The sequence below is a fragment of the Rissa tridactyla genome, chromosome 1 (genome assembly GCF_028500815.1).
Source record: "Rissa tridactyla isolate bRisTri1 chromosome 1, bRisTri1.patW.cur.20221130, whole genome shotgun sequence".
NCBI lineage: Eukaryota > Metazoa > Chordata > Aves > Charadriiformes > Laridae > Rissa > Rissa tridactyla.
The window spans coordinates 66940882-66953897 of NC_071466.1; the positions used below are offsets into that span (position 1 = coordinate 66940882).

General features: G+C 43.8%; 2 protein-coding genes across 4 annotated transcripts in view; one reads left to right on the forward strand and one right to left on the reverse strand.

Annotated features, from left to right (window-relative positions):
- COL4A2 (collagen type IV alpha 2 chain) overlaps positions 1-13016 on the forward strand; it is a 147603-nt gene that overhangs the window by 132663 nt on the left and 1924 nt on the right. For all 3 annotated transcript variants that reach the window (XM_054224104.1, XM_054224088.1, XM_054224095.1), the window contains exons 38-47: positions 336-443; positions 1721-1792; positions 3453-3578; positions 4963-5079; positions 6670-6831; positions 6965-7063; positions 7779-7925; positions 8518-8634; positions 9478-9669; positions 10019-10305. In XM_054224104.1, coding sequence (XP_054080079.1) covers positions 336-443; positions 1721-1792; positions 3453-3578; positions 4963-5079; positions 6670-6831; positions 6965-7063; positions 7779-7925; positions 8518-8634; positions 9478-9669; positions 10019-10305 — 1427 coding nt within the window. The remainder of the gene's footprint in view (positions 1-335; positions 444-1720; positions 1793-3452; positions 3579-4962; positions 5080-6669; positions 6832-6964; positions 7064-7778; positions 7926-8517; positions 8635-9477; positions 9670-10018; positions 10306-13016) is intronic.
- The window catches only part of RAB20 (RAB20, member RAS oncogene family), a 40907-nt gene continuing 37477 nt past the window's right edge, over positions 9587-13016 (reverse strand). The window contains exon 3 of the transcript XR_008469838.1: positions 9587-9715. The gene's annotated coding sequence lies outside the window, so the exon portion shown is untranslated. The remainder of the gene's footprint in view (positions 9716-13016) is intronic.

The window sequence follows — 13016 nt, forward strand, 5'->3', positions numbered from 1 at the left end:
GGCAGAAGGGAAAACTGAGGTGCGCAAAAATGAAATTATTTACTGTAACTGGTAATAGAAGGAAAATTATCATTTTAATAGGAGGAGCCCACTGTATTTCTGAGGTTGTCAGAAACCTGAAGTTTGTAATGAATTGCTCTGCTATACTATGCCTCTCCTACCTTTGCTCTCTTCAGTTTTCTTCCACTTGGATGAGTGGTGCAGTGTCATACAATGACGTTAGGAGGGGAAAACCTTAATTTTGCTACCTGGGAGAATGAAGGTAGCACAAGTTCATGTTTTGGGCTATTGCTTTCAAAGCCACCGATGAGCAATGATTCATCGCTGTTGTGCAGGTTTGCCAGGACTGGTCGGCCCCCCAGGGCAGCAAGGAAGCCCCGGGACGCCCGGATTTCAAGGTGAAAAGGGAACTCCCGGCTGGCCTGGCTTACCAGGACAAGCAGGTATTCATTTCAGCAATTCGGTCATTTCAGTGCGAGTGCTTGCTATTGTTCCTTTGGTGTGAAGATGAAGAAGAAAGGGGGCTTTTGCAGTTCAGAGTGGGAAGAGTTCCTTCTAGTAAACATTTATTCCTCATAAAGTCCAGGTGTATTAACGAAGACCCACGTGGTCGCTTTCTGATTTATGCCTGCTGAAGGATTGCTGCCTGCTGAGCTCACTTTAACTGCTGGTGACCTCCCTCAACCAGGAAAGCAGTTTTCAGGAAACGTTTTTGTTTTTCATGACAGCCGGGAAGAAAAAGCAAAAAAATATTTAAAATGCAGCAAGATTAGTGATATACAGTATTAGAATATTATAATGGTGGCAATAGATAGCAAATAGTATACCTGTCCTACATCATCATCAAAAACTGCGAACTGATCCAAGGTCTGGTCTTAAGGATAAATGACTTATGGCTCAGACAGAATTCTGCTACCAAAATACAGGTAATAGTGTGAAATGAAGTGTTTGTTTGTATCACAGGAAACAGAATCTCATTGGTTGCCACCTAATTCCTTATTATGTTAAGCGAGCAGGTTTTTTTCTACAGTACAGCCAGAAATTGCCCTGCTTTCAGTAAGATGCATCTATCTGAATCTGCATCAAATCTAAGATAATATGGTTATGAAGGCTGCCTTTATAGACAGCAAAGAGAGATTTAGACACTTATTTTCGTGACGGTTGAATCGTCCTCCAGAGCTGTGGCCGTTAATTAGAGATACCTGTCTAGCTTTAACATCATACTTAACACTTGACAGGTACAAATAGGTGGGATAAATTCTACCTATAACAGCAGCAGCTACTAGACATTTTGTTAGGGTTTTGTTGTTTTTCTTAAATGACACGGCGTGAATTTCTCCTGAAGAGAGCTTCATTATAATCACATTTAGAGCCTACAATTATGCCATAATCATCTTGGTTTGAGGATTTTGGAAAACTAAATGGTTATTAACAAAATTGTGGCAGCAAGACTAGAACTAATGGCGTGCTACCAGATGGATCAGAGATATTAAACAAAATATCTCATGGTGAGTTTATTGGATAATAACAAAATTTGCCAATCACAGAACCATGGTGTGGTCTATTTCATAATAAGCTTATTGTAATGAATTAATTTGCATATAATACACCAGATTTTAACAAAGAATAGTATTTATTCAAGCATTTTAATTTTTTGCCTAGGAATATACACAAACTCATAGAAACTATTATGATAATCATGAATGTAATTTTAAAACAGGCTTGCCTGGCTTAAGAGGAATCAGTGGACTGCATGGTTTACCGGGCACTAAGGGCTTACCAGGATCACCAGGTAAGTGAGACTCGTATTCTGCCTGCTCATAGGCACAACGTTGTGTTGGCTACGAGTTTGGTCAGTGAGATCTTCGCAATGTGACTTCCTTAACCGTGTCATCCAAAGCCCAAGGTGGAATTCGCTTCATTATTGTGGGCTCTGGCAAACGACTTCATACACTATGTGCTGCCACACAGATGGATTAGAACACCACTTCAAATTATAATTTCTCTCCTCTTATAAAGTTAAAGCCTCAAGGCCTTTTTTTCCCATTATGAGCCATTGTTTTCAATGGGCCATTACAGACTCCTGTATTTAACAGCATGGGTTTATGAAAGGCAGGTCCTGCCTGACGAACCTGATCTCCTTCTATGACAAGGTGACCCGATTATTGGATGAGGGAAAGGCTGTGGACATTGTCTACCTAGACTTTCGAAAAGCATTTGACACTGTCCCCCATAGAATTCTCATGGAAGAACTGGCGGCTCATGGCCTGGATGAGCATACGATCTGCTGGATCAAGCACTGGCTGGATGGGTGGTCCCAAAGAGTGGTGGTCAATGGAGTTAAATCCAGCTGGTGGCCGGTCACAAGTAGTTTTCCTCAGGGCTCAGTGTTGGGACCATTTCTGTTTAACATCTTTATTGATGACCTTGATAAGGACATAGAGTGTATCATCAGCAAGTTTGCAGACGACACGAAGCTAAGCGGGAGTGTTGATCTACATGAGGATAGAGAGGCTCTACAGAGAGACGTGGATAGATTGGACCGATGGGCCAATGCTAATGGAATGTGCTTCAACAAGGCCAGGTGTCGGGTCCTGCACTTGGGCCACAACAACCCCATGCATCGCTACAGGCTTGGGGAAGTGTGGCTGGAGAGCTGCCTGGCAGAAAAGGACCTGGGGGTTCTAATTGACAAGCGGCTGAACATGAGCCAGCAGTGTGCCCAGGTGGCCAAGAAAGCCAATGCCATCCTGGCTTGTATTAGAAATAGTGTGACCAGCAGAAGTAGGGAGGTGATTGTCCCCCTGTACTCAGCACTGGTGAGGCCACACCTTGAGTATTGTGTCCAGTTCTGGGCATCTCAATAAGAGAGATATCGAGGTGCTGGAGCGAGTGCAGAGGAGGGCAACAAAGCTGGTGAAGGGCCTGGAGAATAAATCTTATGAGGAGTGATTGAAGGTGCTGGGACTGTTTAGTTTGAGGAAGAGGAGGCTGAGGGGAGACCTCATCACTCTCTACAACTACTTGAAAGGACATTGTAGAGAGGTTGGTGCTGGTCTCTTCTCACAGGTAATTAGCGATAGAACAAGAGGGAATGGGTTCAAGCTGCAGCAGGGCAGGTTTAGACTGGACATTAGGAAAAAATTCTTCACAGAAAGAGTGGTCAGACACTGGAATAGGCTGCCCAGGGAGGTGGTGGAGTCACCATCCCTGAATGTGTTTAAGAGTCATTTAGATGTGGTGTTAGGGGATATGGTGTAGGGGAAAACTTTGTAGAGTGGAGACGATGGTTGGACTCGATGATCCCAAGGGTCTTTTCCAACCTAAATGATTCTGTGATTCTATGATTTAGTATATCCACATGTTCTACACATGTACGTTAGCATGCTCATATGGTGTTACATGCATAAACATTTCACCTTTCATCTTAATTTTGAACAACTCCACAACAGGCCCAGATGGCTACGGCTCTGCAGGCTTCCCAGGTGCAGTGGGTGACAAAGGGGAAGCGGGAGAGCCGAGCAGAGTGGAAGGCAGCCGAGGACCACCAGGCCAGAAAGGAGACAGAGGTGTTCCAGGTTCGTATTCTGGAGAATGGGATCTACTTACTATTTGTTTCAGCTGTGGGCGTTACAGATGTCACAAAATGCAGCGTAGTGCAGACAGCTGTATCAGCAAGCTCCCGATGTGGGGAAGGTCACTGTTTGGAATTAGTGCTGCAGCTCAGCCAGCATCTGCACAGAAACAGTCCCTCCGGGACAGCCTGGGTCCTCCCCCATGGTAGCAGCATCTTGTAGCACCCACTGAGCTCAGCACGCTGCAAATGCCAGAGGCTGCTCTCAGCCATCAGCTCCCAAAATATTTTTAATGAGGCTCCACTTAACACAAATGCTATGGCTTTTCTTTCTTTCTTGTTGTTGCAAATCTATCAGTGTTTACGTTTCTTCTGACAGCCTCACTGTCCATCAATGTGTGATTGTCCCGCTGATTCCTCCTGGGCTGCATTCCCATGCACAGGGAACCTTTATCCCTCGTGCCATGTAAGCATCCAGCCTTCTGGCTCAAACCCACCTTGCTGTAGCAGGCTCTGCTTATCTCATTATGGTTCACCACCAGTTCGTCTTCCACCAGGGAGCCACCAGACTGATGTTATGGATGAATCAACTAATTACAGGGCTTTTAAAAAAAGCTTCCCAACGTTTTGGCTCTGAAAGGATTAAGGACTGGCATAGATATAAAACCTTACTGCCTTTGCCTGCTTGATTCAATGGCTCATTCCTATTCTTTTGTGTTACGCTTTGCTGTTACTAACATGCTGTGCCATTCAGAGATTTATTAGCAAGCCCTGGAAGAAATGGCTATTTCACTTATTCATGTTTGTTTGTCAGAATTAAATATTATTAATTTTTTTAAAATTAATAAACAAAAGGGGGTTTGTGGCTTCCTGACAATTTGAATCTACTGAAAAAAATAATCTGTCATTCGTGGGCCAGATTTTTGGGCATTGAACACTTTTCATCTGTAGAGAACTTCTTGGATTCAAACTTTTGATTTTAACTGACTCACAAAAACCTTAAGTGTCTGTGATCCCTGACTCCGGAGGACACAGAAGAACCAAGCTGCTTTCTTGTCTGCTTCAGTATACCTAGGATATTTTGAGTAATTCCTATCTTGAAATAATATTTTACCTGGCAGACACAAGATTATTAGCATTCCACACAGTGAGATGGAATTAGCTACCCAGAGAGCTTTGGCACAGAACTAGTATTTGATTCTTTTAAGAAAAACCTCCACAACATCATCTGAAAAAAACCAAACCAACCACAAAACAAAAATCAGTGGGAACTGCAGGTGTTTTCCATTATGAAAATCCTACTCTCTATACGTAGCCTAAGATGAGTCCTTATAATTGCAATTGTGCATTTTCCTTGCAGTACTGATTATTTCTTCTCTTCCTTTCAGGAGTTCCAGGACCTTTTGGCATTCCTGGGCAGGAAGGATTTCCAGGGCCTCCTGGGATTTCAAATATCTCAGGATATCCTGGTGATATAGGCTCCCCAGGTCTAGACGGAGTGCCAGGTAATCCATGCCTTGTTCCCCTCAGAGAACAATAAAAGATAAAGTACAATGTTGTGCCCTCAGACAACAATAGATTTTTAAGTACTGGGTTAGCAACAGCAGTCACTGTTATTTTGGTCTTGATTTAGTAAAATATTCCTATTAAACGCAACACTAAAGTGCGTGAATAATTGCTGGACAGAACGAATGGTACATAAGATAAGATTGACAGACCTCTTGAAAACAAAAGGCAGTTCCTGCAGGTTGTCCTGATGGAAGGGTTTGATTTTCATGCAAATTACTGATTTAATTATCCAGAATTCTCTTAACAACTTTCAGAAGCATTATATTAACTTACGACTTTAAAATCTGTGGCAGACTTGCACGTCTACGGAATATTTTCTTAATCATTTACAGAAGTTTCCTATGTGAAATTACCATGCAAACTAAGTTACATTGGGAAGCGTTAGCCCTTCTCCTCTCTAAAAGCCCACGCTATGAGCCGGCCTCTCTCACACGTATGAAAGGGCCACTCTGTGTCACTCTGTATTTAGAGGCTGATATACCTGCTGCTTATTGGACTACACAATCATTTCAAACTGCAGTGCCACAGTGAAGAGCTCGTAGCAGAAGCTGCAGGTGTCCCACTGTCATCTTTATATGATGCATGGAAATGCTTATGTAAACTCAGGAAAAACTTACAAAAGGCAAACCAGCTGAAAACCAACAAAACACCTGATGGAAAGAGAACATTAGTTGGCCTAACTCTGCATACAGATTCCCACTCCCCAGGCAGTCATTGGCGTACAAAATAAAAATAGAAGCAGTCAGGAGAGTGGGAACGGGAACACCATCTCCCAGCCAAAACGGTGAGACAGGAATGGCTCGCTTTTACTTTGCCACATGCACCTTGCATTCGTAGCCACACATGATCCAACTTCAGTGGGCAGCACGAGAGATGCCCCACCAAATCCCTAGTCAGTAAGTCCCTCTCTCCTCAGCAACAAGGTCCAAATGTCTTCTTAGGCAGCAGAGGTAACTGAACAGAAGCCTGCCAGGTTTAGCTTCAGGCAACATATAATTCTGGAAAAAGAAGCTGTTCCCATAATTCCCAAGACAGCATGAAGTAGTTATTTGTATCCAGATGTTAAACCGAAGCACCAAGATACATGGAACAGTAAGTCCTTGGCTTATTTACCACCTGGCACTGAGTCAGGTACTCACTGCTGTCTGATTTCTCTCTAGTTACTTGGAGAATTTAGGATGAAGCAGGCAGGCAGCCAGTGAAGTGGGGCATTTGCTGGGGAAGGAATAGCTCATTGAAGGCTGTATCTCAGCAGGCACCCCACTTCTGCTGAAATCCTGCTGGAGATGGCACTGTCCTTTGTGGGAGCTTCATGCTCCAGTTCCTCTATTACTGCAGCAGAAGGGTAATGCCAGCCTGAGAGCAGGAGCAGGAGAGCTGAATTAGTCTATTGGGGAGCTACGCATTAGCTCCCCGCTTAAATTAAGGAAATAAAACCTGATGGGATACAATTAGATAATAGTTATTTTCCCTTGTGCCCAGGTCGTAAGTATAAACAGCTTACAACGTATATGTGCTCTAAACAGGCTATCCAGGACTACAGGGGCAGCCTGGAACACCGGCTCCACCAGGAAGCAAAGGAGAAAGTGGACAACCAGGTGTGAGTGGACAAATTGGCCCAAAAGGAAGCAGAGGTGATCCTGGATTAGCAGGGAGACCTGGCGTTCCCGGGTACCCTGGACCAAAAGGTAAGGATGGGAAACACTGATCTTGGCTGGGGGCAGGGGAACCTGCTATGCCACAGCAGCTTTAATGATATGACTGTTGCACTCACTTGATCTGTGTTGAAATGCAATAATGCCACGTCATTTTGCACTAAAGGTCGGAAGGGTGAACAAGGTGTCATCGGCTTTATGGGCACCATAGGATTTCCAGGTGATTTGGGACCCATCGGACCCAAGGGCGATAGAGGAGTGACTGGTGAGTAAGTGCAGTCAGATGCGTGACTCCTTTCTAAACTACTCACTTTGCAACTGCACAGAGCCTGATCTGTCTGGCCCTGCTTTGAGCAGGAGGTTGGCCTAGATGATCTCCAGAGTCCTCTCCAACCTGCATGACTCTGTGTGACCCCTGGCAAATTCCCGTGGACAGCTGCCTGAATTTAACATGGGTAGTCAACTTCTTGCCTTCTAAGAATTTATTTTGTATGAGGTGCCCACTCCAAAATCAGAGCCACTTTCAGGGTAAAAAAAAATAAAGAACTCCTGATCTAAATTAATCCTCCGGAGAAGACATACTGGATATTTAGAAATATCTTTAAAATCCATCACTCCCATCTATACCATCATGTATTTGTGTCTCCAGAAGCCCACCAAAAGATGGTGCTGCACCTCAGAGAGCTGTTGGCTGTCTGGGGGGAACTTCCCAGATTCCTGTGTCATAAATGAGGAAGCAGTAGCATCATTCATTTCCTTCTGCTTATCTGTGTGCTGTCCAAGAGAAGACAATCCCCTTACATGTCCCCCAGTATAATAAATATAGGTGTTACACCCGAGGTGGTGAGTTGTAGACAACAGTCCCTTTCTCACGTACGCCAACCAAGTAACAGCAACGTATCTGTGGATGAAAGCACATTAAGGAAAATACAGTGTTGGGTTTTTTTAATCAAACTGTCTCATCTTGCTTCCCATCACAGGCTTTCAGGGCCCTCCAGGCTCTCCTGGGTTGCCCCCTCTTCCTCCAAGGCTGGTTGCTGAGCAAGGCTCACCAGGTCCCCGTGGGAATATAGGACCTCAAGGAAGCCCAGGAGATATGGGACCTCAGGGTCCACCAGGTGATCCAGGTAGGAATTGCACATGTGGAGTGAAAGCTCAGTTCGCTTTAGCAGAGTGAGGCCACTAAATCACTGCTTTAGCTCCCTTCTTTAAATTCTATAAATCAGAAAGGAGAGTCAAATTTTCATCTTTCAAAGCTACGGCTTGGCTTTCCTCCTCCTCCTAGCATTCAGAACATAAGCACAACAGCAGAAAACTTTGACAACACCCACATAGCCAAAGAAACATCAGATATGGATCTCACTTAAATCAAGACTGAATGTCTTCGATGGAAATGCGCACATCCTTGTGGGCGTACTGTCAACTCAGGAAATGTTAGTGATCGACCCAATGCAGTGCACCTCTTGCTACTAGCCTCATCAGAGATGCGTGGTGGTAGCAAGAGTGAAAGATTAGGATTGTGGGGCTCATGTAGTCTTGATCCCAGCAACCTTTTCCAATGGAGACAGTGCTCTTTGCCTGAGCAAGAATCATCCTTGGCATAAATTGATAAACCTGGCAGATAGGACCAAACATATGCAAGTAGAGCACATGTTAACAAAATGGGTAGCATTTTGATATCTCTGCAGTCATTGTGCTTATAACTGTTGTTGGTGCAAGGTTTCAGAGGCTCACCTGGAGAGCCAGGACTCCAAGGCAGGGGTGGCATTCCAGCTCCTCCCGGCTCCAGAGGTGAACAAGGAGGAACAGGGTTTCAGGGTCCGGTGGGATTTGAAGGTAAGAGATGTCGCACAGCAGTTCTTCCCTCTTTCCCCTTTCACTGCCAGAAATTGTTGTGTGGTTACTACATCACCGGGACGGGGAGGAGGGGAGCAGAGAGAAAGCTTCTGTCTTCACATCTTCTTCACAAGGGACAACTAACTTTTAACAGAATTATCTTAAAGCAGGATTTTCAGAATAGGTTTTGGTAGATGTAGATGTCAGTCCACTCATGTGACTGACTTTGTTTTGATCTGAGTGTATTTTTATATTGGTTTTCTCTCAAGTATTTCAGCCTAGTGTTTTACTAGCAGTTACATTCATGGAAGTGAATGGTTGGGTAGGTGATATTTGGGAATGTATTTGAAAAAGAAATACCTGTGTCCTTACGCAATCAAAGAACAGAATGATTACTAGCTTAATTAGCTAAGTACACAGAGAAAAACGTTTTAAAACCTTGTTAAGGAGCATAGTTTTAACCGTATGAAGCAAATGCATGCGATTCAAAAACCATTGGTTCATCTTGGACAAAGAAAATGTTTTAAAGGAAAAATACGCTCATCTGTATTGTGCTAAAGAATGCTAAAATTCATCAGAACTTTATATGTGACTTTCCCTGGCTCTGACAGTGAAATACATCATCTTAGAAACCAGGAAGCCTGATCCAGGACCAATCTATTTCAAAAGCTATTGGTATAATCCTAGAACTACAGCTCTTTTAACAGCAGCTTACCATATGAAGAGGCATCATGCAATTGTGCTTTGTTCATCAGCAGCTTAGCTGAAATATCAGCCAGCATCAGAGCATTTGTGGGAGCACAAACTTAAGTTGTATGATTTCTTTTTCCCTGCTCTTCTAAGGTCAGCCAGGCCGCCCTGGTAGCCCCGGGCTTCCAGGCATGCCGGGTCGCAGCGTTAGCATGGGCTACCTGCTGGTGAAGCACAGCCAGTCCGATCAAGAGCCAATGTGCCCAGTTGGCATGAACAAACTGTGGAGTGGATACAGCCTACTGTATTTTGAAGGACAAGAGAAAGCACACAACCAGGATCTAGGTACGTGCAGGTGTTGGTGGCAGCAGCCTCAATTCCATCTCTCTGGCTGAAATGAAAAAAAAAATAAAATAGAACTTAGAGAAAGCTGGGACTTCTCTAGGCTTAGGCTAGAGAGAAGGCTTAGGAAGAGAGAAGAAAAAAACAGTATGTCTGCATTGAGTGCCCCTGAGAGAGCTCCTGTAAGTCATTAGTGTTGTTCAGGGGGACCTGTAAAGCCAGCAAAACATTCTGGACCGCAGGGTTTCCCTGACACATGCTTGGGAAAGAGCAAGAAACTGAAAACATGCATTGTCTTCTGTGAGAATGATTGCCATAATTTCTTTTTTTTTCTGGTCTTCTTTTTTAACAGGGCTGGCCGGCTCATGTTTGGCTCGTTTTAGTACTATGCCATTCCTCTACTGTAACCCTGGGGATATTTGTTATTATGCAAGTCGAAATGATAAATCCTACTGGCTCTCAACTACAGCACCTCTTCCAATGATGCCTGTGGCAGAAGACGACATTAAGCCATATATCAGCCGCTGCTCAGTTTGTGAGGCCCCAGCTGTGGCAATTGCTGTCCATAGCCAAGAAGCTTCTATTCCTCACTGCCCTGAAGGCTGGCGCAGTTTGTGGATCGGATATTCCTTCCTTATGGTATTTGTTCTCCAGTGTCACACTTTGTGTGGCACTGGGTTTTAAGTTTGAGCCTTAGATATTAGAAAGGCTGCTCTCGTTTAGATCCAGCAACACAAAACCCGTGCATCATACTGGGGAACCAGGGAACTACAAAACTAGTTTCTAGGAAGCAGAAAAGGAGAAGCAAAATTTCTGTGAATTGCAGAGAAAATTGCCTCTTGTCAGACTAGCATCTGGAGTCCTTACTTTAGGTACAAAATAGTGCTTTGGAGCAGAACACAGGGACAGCAAATAAAACCGCAGTGAGGTGCGACAGTAGCCTACAAAGCATTTTCACAGCTAAAGATTGGGAGTTGCTTATGTACGTCACTATTAAGAAGCTGATCTGCAAGAAAAAAGCCAAAACTTTCCCCCTTCTTTTAGAAACTCAAAATCATTGATACTTGGTAGAAGCCAAAGTCTTTCACCTAGAATGGAGGCAGCCTCCTGCTGTTTTTAGAAATAATCTTCAGTGTTGGAACTCTAATGGCAACAGGAACTGAGCTCTATATCCCATTGCTTATAGGATCTCTTAGATCTTGTGATCTTATAATTAGGCAATGGGATGTTACGGAAAAGCTTAGTGTTAGGCGTGCAGTGGAAGACCTGCTGAAGGGCCTGACCTTTCTTGCAAGACTGTACAGAGGCATTGTGTAAGCACTGGAGCGCTTAACATGGCAAAGAGCAACTAGAACGTGCTAGTGGATGGAATGATCTGACAGATGCTCATTTTTCTGAGTTGCTTGATGTATGCAAAAGTCAAAACCTGCCCATGTTGTTAACTCATTAAAGACTGGACCAGATGCTGAAGTAAATAAGGTTGGGGGGGAGAAAAAGATTTCTCTGTCAGAAAACATCACAGAACAGTAGTCAAGCTTACCTGCAAACTATTTGTTTGTCAAAAGCCAAAAGCTTCACTTTTCCAGAAAACCAGGTAAAAGGAAATCTCATATTTTTCATTAAGTTACAGAAAAAAATGCTTTGAGAAAAGGCAGGTCAAATTTTTGACCAGCCCTATGTTTGACCTTTCTTTTGCTTCTATAAAAAGCCCCGATACCAATCTCATAGTTACTTCACAAGAATGCCAAGGATTAATTAAATGTTTGCAAAGCCCCGTGTAAACACTCAGCATTGTTAAGAGCAAAGTTGTTACCTTAGCAAGAATTTTTTTGCCAGGACAAAGTCTGCCAGCACCAAGGAACATACAGTGAGAAGGTCACATTTTCCCAGCTAGCATTCAGTGCAAATGAAGTGTTTGGTGTACACATTTTTGCCTCTCGGGCAACTATGGAAGAAGTACAGCCCACTTGTGGTTATCTCAGAGTACACACTGTTTTACTTCCTTGGCTTAAATTTGTCACCTCCTTCCCTTGGGTAGGGCACAGTCATGACGGGAGTCATCATGGACTCCTGCCCAAACAGCCACACAAGTCAGTAAGATTTCATGTAGCAAGGGCCCTCCACTGTCATGCATCCTCTAAAGGTAGGGTGGCATGAGCGTTGCAGAAGGATAAAAGGCCGTGGCTGATACAAGAGATATTATAGGCATAGAGCTGGAGCTTGTATGCTGAGCGCAGGAATGCCAGTGCTCATCCTGAGGTCATCAAGCAGGTCCGCTCCCAAGCCAGGGCTCAAATAGCATGTGCAGTTTTTGCTAGCTGTTAATAGTTTATGCTGCTTCTTACCAACTTTGTCCTTGTAGAGGGATGGTAGAACAGTTCTACTCCTGAACTTCATAGCTTAGCAAATGTGGTGGGCTGCAGCTTTGGGGTGAGATGACGGGAGGGACAGGACAACAGGGACTTGTTGTTTTGTGGGGTTTTTTTAAAAAACCAATCTAAACCTCAGCAATATATAACGCTAGCTGGAGATCAAAGTCCTTTACTCTGTTAAAAGGTGACCACTTCTGCTACTCATTTGCATGAACACAGCGGGCCTCTTGCAGGATAAACCAAGGCAGTTATGGCTTGCACTTTTATAATACGGTGTTTATTAAAACGTAGGCAGGCAAACATACTGGATGTGCCCAGATTTCCCCCTACATTTACAAAACTATTTAGCAACTTTATTTTCCAGCTGCTTTCTTTTATATTGCAAATTCCTTCAGTTTTTAACAAAGAAAACAGCTTCACTTAAAAATGCAGCTGTACAGCTCTTAAAGGGACAGAGGAAATGTCTGTTTTGTTAGCGATGCCTTTGACAGAACAAAAGTAACATTCAGTTCATTACCACAGTACGTGTCAAAGGTAACAGTTGAGTGCATGGTTTTGGTGTAATTTGCTGTCAAAGAATATGCCACAGAGGGACGTAGTTATTTGTACAGAAGCTAATTTTGTTTCCACAGTGCTCCTCAGGTGCGATGCAGAGTAAGCCAGACTTTATAATTAGGGAATTTCAAGTTAGATAGATGGTGGAAAGTTCTTCTCAGTGAGGGTAATCAAATAGAGGAACAGGTTGCCCAGAGAAGCTGTGGAAACTCCATCCCTGGAGGTATTAACAACTCGACAGTGCCCTGGAGCGACCGAGGGCGACTTTGAAGTTAGCCCTGCTTTGAGCAGGGGACTGGCTGAAGTGACCTCCAGTGGGCCCTTCCCACCCATATGATTCTGCAAGTCCAAGACTTCCAACAGTGAAAATCTTAACTATAGAAAAGATGTTTGTCAGAAGATTTTAAAGTGGCATCAACATGT